Source organism: Papaver somniferum, unplaced genomic scaffold (genome assembly GCF_003573695.1).
Source record: "Papaver somniferum cultivar HN1 unplaced genomic scaffold, ASM357369v1 unplaced-scaffold_132, whole genome shotgun sequence".
NCBI lineage: Eukaryota > Viridiplantae > Streptophyta > Magnoliopsida > Ranunculales > Papaveraceae > Papaver > Papaver somniferum.
This window is the reverse complement of record NW_020622381.1, coordinates 2688597-2695651: the sequence shown is the minus strand read 5'-3', so window position 1 is coordinate 2695651 and position 7055 is coordinate 2688597. Positions and strand designations below refer to the sequence as shown.

The 7055-nt window shown below is 35.5% G+C and overlaps 1 protein-coding gene across 2 annotated transcripts; it reads left to right on the top strand.

Moving 5' to 3' along the window:
• The first annotated feature begins 3301 nt into the window (after positions 1-3301).
• LOC113332645 lies at positions 3302-5459 on the top strand. Of its 2 annotated transcripts, XR_003351632.1 has the most exons (3): positions 3302-4181; positions 4290-4381; positions 4472-5459. XR_003351632.1 is itself a non-coding variant. In XM_026579168.1 (2 exons), exons 1-2 carry the CDS (start codon positions 3425-3427, stop codon positions 4301-4303), a joined length of 771 nt encoding a protein of 256 aa, XP_026434953.1. In that variant the 5' UTR covers positions 3302-3424; the 3' UTR covers positions 4304-5459. The 2 variants fall into 2 exon arrangements, 1 of the variants encoding a protein (XP_026434953.1); XM_026579168.1 differs by having other exon boundaries at positions 4290-5459.
• The last annotated feature ends 1596 nt before the right edge of the window (positions 5460-7055 follow it).

Here is a 7055-nt window from a genome sequence, read left to right as displayed (position 1 = left end):
GTAGAAATAGAAGTATCTGGTGATGGAGATGCCATTCCTGAAGTAGAACAAGACTCAGCTGATGGAGTAGGATTGGCAAGAGAGACTGCACTTGAAGCAGGTGGAGAGACAATAACATCTGATGCAGAGGGTTGTGAATAAATATGAGTAGTAATGGAAGCAAAAGGAAAATTACTTTCATCAAAAACTACATTAGTTGTAACATATATCCTCTGAGTTTTCAAATCCATGCATCTGTACCCTTTGTGATGAATACTATAGCCTAAAAACACACAAGCTGTGGATTTGGGACTTAGTTTGTCTTTTCTATATGGAACTAGATTGGGATAACATAAATAACCATAAACCTTGAGAATAGAGTAATCAAGATGACAATGATAAAGTGACTCATATGGAGTTTTATAATCCAAAACCTTAGTTGGTAATCTATTGATAAGAAACACAACAGCTAAGAATGAGTCAAACCAAAACTTCTTTGATATAGAAGCATTAAAGGACAAAGTATTGCCGACCTCTGTAATGTGTCTGTGTTTTCTTTCTGCAGAGCCATTTTGTTGTGAAGATAAGGGCAAGATATTCTCAAGTCAATGCCACATGAGTCAATGAATTCCCTGAAAGGTCCTTTAGTTAATTCAAGAGCTCCATCACACTGAAAATGTTTAATTTTGGCATCAAACAGATTTTCCACAAGAGATTTAAACGCTTTGAAGCACTAAGTACAATCTGATTTATTCTTCATAGGGTACATCCAGATGAATTTAGTATAGTCATCTACAAAGAGAATGTAATATCTAAACCCAAGATGTGATTGAATAGAAGGTGGTCCCCAAATATCACAATGAACAAGTACAAAAGGGGTAGTAGATATAGTTCCAGTAGACTGAAAAGGGAGACATTTATTTTTTCCTAACTGACATGAAGCACAAACTGTATGAGCAAGTTTATAGTTTTATTGCAGCAGTATTAGACAACTTTTGAATTATCTTTGGAGCAGGATGACCTAATCTTGAATGTCATAATGATGGTGCAACCACAACTGAGGAGAGAGCAACATGTGAAGTAGAAGCAGTCTGGATAGGATATAAGCCAGCTTGTACTTTGCATTTATCCAGAATATGGTTGTTCTTCAAAGACTTTATTTCATAGCCCCATGGATAAAAGATAAAGGCCCATTGATTATCCTTTGTGAACTTAGCAACAGATAGTAAATTGTGTTGGATATGTGGAACATATAAAACCTTGTTGAGAGTCAAGTTATTACTTGAAGTAGACAAAACAGAAGAACCTGTTACAGATATAGGAATAAGCTTACGATCACCCATCATAACTTGATCTTGTCCAGAGTAGGAGGATGGTTGATTCAACAAGGATGAGTCATTAGTCATATGACTAGAAGCACCAGAGTCTGGTATCCACACAGGACCAGAAGGACTATGTCCCCAATAACCACCAGACTCAAAATTTGCAGTAAGTTGAACATTGTAATCAAACTCATATTGAAACCAAGGAGTAGAATCAAAACTACTGCCTGCATTGAGATCAAGTCCAAGAAAGGCCTTCTGAGGAGGTGGGCCATTATTCTTGGAATTCATGTATCTAAATCTGCATCTATTTACAAGATGACCAATCTTGAGGAAAATTTGACAAGGAATCTCAACATTTTGTTTCTAAGATGGATTAAATTCAATCTTCTTGAAACCAGCTGGTGACGAAGAAGAATGAGATGGGGAAGTAGAAGATGAAGGAGATATGGTAAAGTAGTTAAAGCCCGAAGGTGTACTAGGTTTTCGAAATGAAGGATTGTAAGAAGGATGTTGTTTTTTGACATAAAAGGCTGAGTTTGTTGGATCAGAAACAAGAGAAGAGAAAGAATTTGTTTCTTGTTCTTTTAGAAATTGTTCATGACTAATCAATCGAGATCTCAATTCAGAAAAGGGAAGAGGAGATTCTCTATTTTGAACACTTACCATAAAGTGAATGTATTCCCTTCCTAGACCTTTTAAGGCATACATGATAAGGTCTGCATCTGGTACTGGTTCACCGATTTCTGCAAGAGAATCATAAATATGCTTGAGCTGATGTAAAAAGTCACCAATTGAAGATGAACCTTTCTTGATTGAATATAATTGAGATCGAAGCATCGATTTTCTAGCAAAGAACTGCTCAGTAAATAATTTCGCAAGATGTAGCCATTTCTCTCTGGCAGAGACTTTATCAAGAAGTTCTGAAGATAACGATTTATCAATAAAAGCATTGATACACGAACCAACAAACTTGTAAAATTGTAACCACTCAATATAGTTAGGGTTTGGAACTTGAGTATTGTTGAGTAGAATCACATGTTGTTCCGGAGGAATGGAACCATCAACAAAACCATAGAGATTTTTACAAATCAAGATGGAAACCATATGATCTTTCCAGACTAGATAATTTGAACTGTTTAGCTTTTCATAAATAAAATTTGCAATATTAGGAAAAGGAATGCTAAATTTGCTTTGAAATATAAAAGGATTGTAAGTTTGTTGCTGAAATTGAAAAGGAAATTGTTGTTGTTGAGGTTGTGGTTGAAAAGGAAATTGTTGTGGTTGAGGTTGTGATTGGTAATAAGAAACCGGATTTAGAATCGCTTGTTGTAAAGATTTGTATTGCTGAGAAAAAGTATGAAAAGCTGAAGTATAAGAGGGTAATTGAATCGGTGTATGATGTAGAAAATGTGGTGATCGTTGAGAACCAATAGGTGAAGTCTGAGATGTAAGTGGAGGAGAAGGTAAATGAGATGAAGATGGTGGTGGTGATGGTGGTGGTTGAGTTGATGTAGAAGGTTGAGAAGAGAATACAGGTGGTTGTGATCTACTCGGAGAAGATAAAGGTGAAAAATACCATGATGTTGTTCCTGAAGGTGAGATTGTTGATGTGAAACAGCAGAAGAAGCTTGAGTTGTTTGAGTAGTTCTCGTCATTGTAAAGAAAAAGTTTCAGGTTTAATTGTGGAAAAGGTAAAAGGATCAGAGAGAAGTTGGAATTCTCTTTTGGTATCTGATACCATGTAAGAGTTGTGTTATATTGATTGACAAAAGATAAAAAGAATAGTACAAGACAAAGACCTTGTATAGACACAGACCTATCATACTTACACACAAAACATGTGACTAAGCAATAAATGCAACATAGAAGATCCGTACAGCAAAGACAGGTTGTCACGTATCTGTTAATTAAACTAATCCTGACCATTAGATCTGCTTACAAGTTGTCTACTGATTCAATTGCTTTTATGTTAGCCAATAACGGGGTTTCTAGCAGTGCTTGGCAAATGTTTGGTAAAATATTTCATAGGAGTACCGGAAACTGGATTGTAGTGATGCAACAATTGCAAAAAAAAGTATGAGTCCAAGAAGTATTGTTACCCGTGTCTCAACTGTACTCGTATGTTATTTGATCGTGGAAAGGGCCTTGAAGGTATTATAAGGTATTCTTATTATGTTCAAAGTAAATTTGAGTTCAATGGAAAATTTGTTTATGACCTTGTTCTTCAACAGGGGTATAAATTATATTCAATGTGTACTAATTCAACTGAGTGTGTATTTATCAAAGAGGGAGACTGTTTTTATGTTAGGGAACTAATTGTGAAAATACCACAGAGAGATGTTATCACCAATTATGTTTCTAGCCGAATGTTGTTTGATCGAGGAAAAATGTTTGAAACCTGGTTTTGGAATTCCTTGTCGGAGTGTTTAGATGGCTATTATTCAAATATATATCAGCATCAGGCTTATACGAGAGTTATCGAATGTTGGTTGGTTCTTATGTGTGCTGGTAGGGAAGAATGCTCTTATTGTATCCTTATTTTTACTGGAAGAGTAATTGATAGAGGAAGGATGTTTGGATTGAGAAGGAGATCTTCTTATTATGCAAGCATCAGCTCAGCATTTTGTGCTTTTATTCTTACTTCTCGGATAGTAGCTCTTAGTATATCGGTTCTAAGGTATACTTATGATTGGAAATTTTTATATGAAATTATTCTTAAACTTGGGTACTTACTCGAATTTTTGTTTGCGAGTTTAATGGTAATTTTGAGTGCAGAAGATGGTGGTAGTGGTGCTGCTAGAAAGCTGTCTTACAAAATGCAGCTACAATGTGATAGTCTCCTGACCACTAACTTGAGTTTTCAGATGTCAAGGCAAGGTGAGTATGGCAATGCACAGGAAAATTTTAATCGATTTCTTGTAGAGAAATTGAAGTGCAAGTTTCTTTCAATCGAGATGCTGACTACCATTCTTCGTGGGTTCTTAGATTTGCAGCATTAGCTTCTGAGTGCACAACTGTTGGTGGATGATTGCAACTCTCTTGTATATATGATCGTGGCCTGGATGGTATTCATGAAGGTAGAGAATCTCTCAAAAGACGGTGTTATAATTCTAGTGTGGACGCTGATCATTCTAAGGAAGTATAATTGTTTGGTTTTCTCATCTCAGTTTGGCTTCACTGTGTTGTTTCTCGGATTATGAAGTATGGGAATTGGCAGTGGTTATATACTGAATATTGTTGAGTTTTATCTGGAAGTACCTAGCTCTATGCGCTGTGGGGGTAATAGATGGTGTTCCGAATGGAAGGACTTACTTTTATGAGTGGTGGGAATCATGGAGATACTCATAGTGTTGAATGGCGATGAGAGCAAAATACAAGAGCTGTTGGAAGAAGGAAGGTCATTTAGTGCTGGTGATGAGAGTGGGAAAATATCATCTTGTGCTTCAGGTCTAGCAAAAGCTAGTGGTGGAGAAGTTCAACCCTTATGGGCCTGGGAAATAACTGAAATATGGATAGACAGTGCAAGTATTATTCAAGTCTATAAAATCGTGCTCTCTGAAGCTACTGTTATTCAAGTCTACAGTTGGAAGAAGGAAGGTCATTTAGTGCTGGTGATGAGAGTGGGAAAATATCAGCTTGTGCTTCAGGTGTAGCAAGAGCTGGTGGTGGAGAAGTTCAACCCTTGTGGGCCTGGGAAATAACTGAAATCTGGATAGACAGTGCAAGTGTTATTCTAGTCTGATATTTTAAAATTTGGAAAAATAAACACAACACAGAGCAGTTTATTGATTGTTGTTGCAGTGGGAATAATGACCAAGTTTGTTCCTTACAGTTCACAAGCAGATCAGTTGTGGTGGGCCTTGGTGTTAAAAATGAGAATGGTCGCAATTCTTACTGTGCTCGAGAAGAAGCTACAACAACAGTGTTTTTCATCCACCTTGCTTATTTTCTACCTTCCATCCTTGAGGAAAAGGATAATTTGGAGGAGTGGGTATTTTTCATGGACCTACATGAGGCAGACCATCCTGGTTATGGGTAGGACCTATCTAGTTATGAGCCAGGTGCCGTTAGTAGTTCTAGTTATTGTTAATCATGTGAGTGGCTCGTGTTGTGCACAATAGTAGTGTGTCATCCAGCCTTATATATGGACTGTTGTACACCTCCTTAAGGTAGATAATGAATTATGTAAAACTTACCTTCTTCTCTAATTGCTTCTGCAACTTCTTTGTCTCACAATATCTTCTCATTATCACCCTGATTCGTCTATTTCTTACTCTAAACCTCTAATTCCCTCTATCTACCCCAATTTATCTTTATCCATAGAGATACCAACTATCACTGATAATCCAATTGTAGTGAAGACCACTACAAAAGACTACACCAAACTATTATAGGTTGTATCATCATATATTTAATTTTGTTCAATTTTATATGACTAACCCAGATTATTATACGTAAAAAAAAATGTTTCATACAAAATTACAAATGGATTGGAAAAATCTAGATTTCGCCGCAAAATAGGTGTTAAGTTCCTTGTTATTTCTTTGGTTGTGAAAATTGAAAAAGAAGTAAATACAAAGTTTAACATAAATTCAATTTTTAATGATTTTCGTGTCTTTCGAAAACGCCGTGTAACGTTTTGATAATCGTGAAGTTGAAATAGTTTTGGGTTAATATTCAGTGGTATAGATTTGCGCGAAAAAATAATACTCATAGTTTACCCCTCTTGTTAGAAAATCTTGACTACGTCCCTGCCAGCCAGTATCTGTTTTGACTCAAACTTACTGGGCTTGGATTTCGGCTTTGAGTAACTGGTCTTCTTGAGTCAAAACTTGATATTGGACCCAAAAGTTAGGGTGGGTAAAGGATATGTGGATGAAAATTTGGTATTATTCACGTTCAATCCATATAAATAGTGGATTTGAGATCTCCACCTATGTCTAATTTATTAGCCACTGGATTTAACATCCGCGAGCGGATGAGGGTATCAGATGCAAGTAATTGACAGATTTAAAAAAGCAAAAAAAAAAAAAGGTATATATTCAACAAGAGTAGTGTATCTTAATTTTTAAAAGTTTAAATAATTATAGTAACAAGAATAACGTAAAATATTCGAGGACTTCCAACAACCAAAAATTAAATATTCAACAATACGAATACTAAATCATTATCAATAAGAAATTAAATATTACCAACCAAGAGAGAACAAGGGAGGAAATCATTGAATGGGGAAGTGGGGAACAAAGTTGTCGGAATAGAAAATACTAAGACCTAATCAATAGGAAGCTGCATATATTATTGTTTTAGGTATAAAACAAATAAACTGAGAGTAGAGGTAGTTATGTGAGTTTGAGAGATCAAAATCGTATGGAACTCGCCTAAACCAATAATGGACGTTTAGAGATGCTTCGATCATAATGAGAGGAGAGCTTGTGTTTTTGATATTCTGCTTTCACAAAAAACCTGTTTGATTTATCTTCATATGTGAATCAAGGTTTTTGAAATCTTATGTTTGTTTCAGATAACTACTAGGTAAAAAGTAGATATCAAACCAAACTCGTAGAATAAGATTTTATACTCTTCAAAACTTGTAGAGATACCCAATATATTCTACAACAACAACAACCAGAATAAATCTAGAGATATCTTGTAAAACTTCTTAAAAAATTTATGAGACACCTGATATAAAGTTTTCTTTCTAATCCAGATTTCAACCAACTAGTGTCAATATACGATCTTAGATTGAAATAT

Coding starts and splice junctions, on each gene's coding strand:
- LOC113332645 (XM_026579168.1), top strand. CDS start 3,425: ATGTTATTTGATCGTGGAAAGGGCCTTGAAGGTATTATAAGGTATTCT.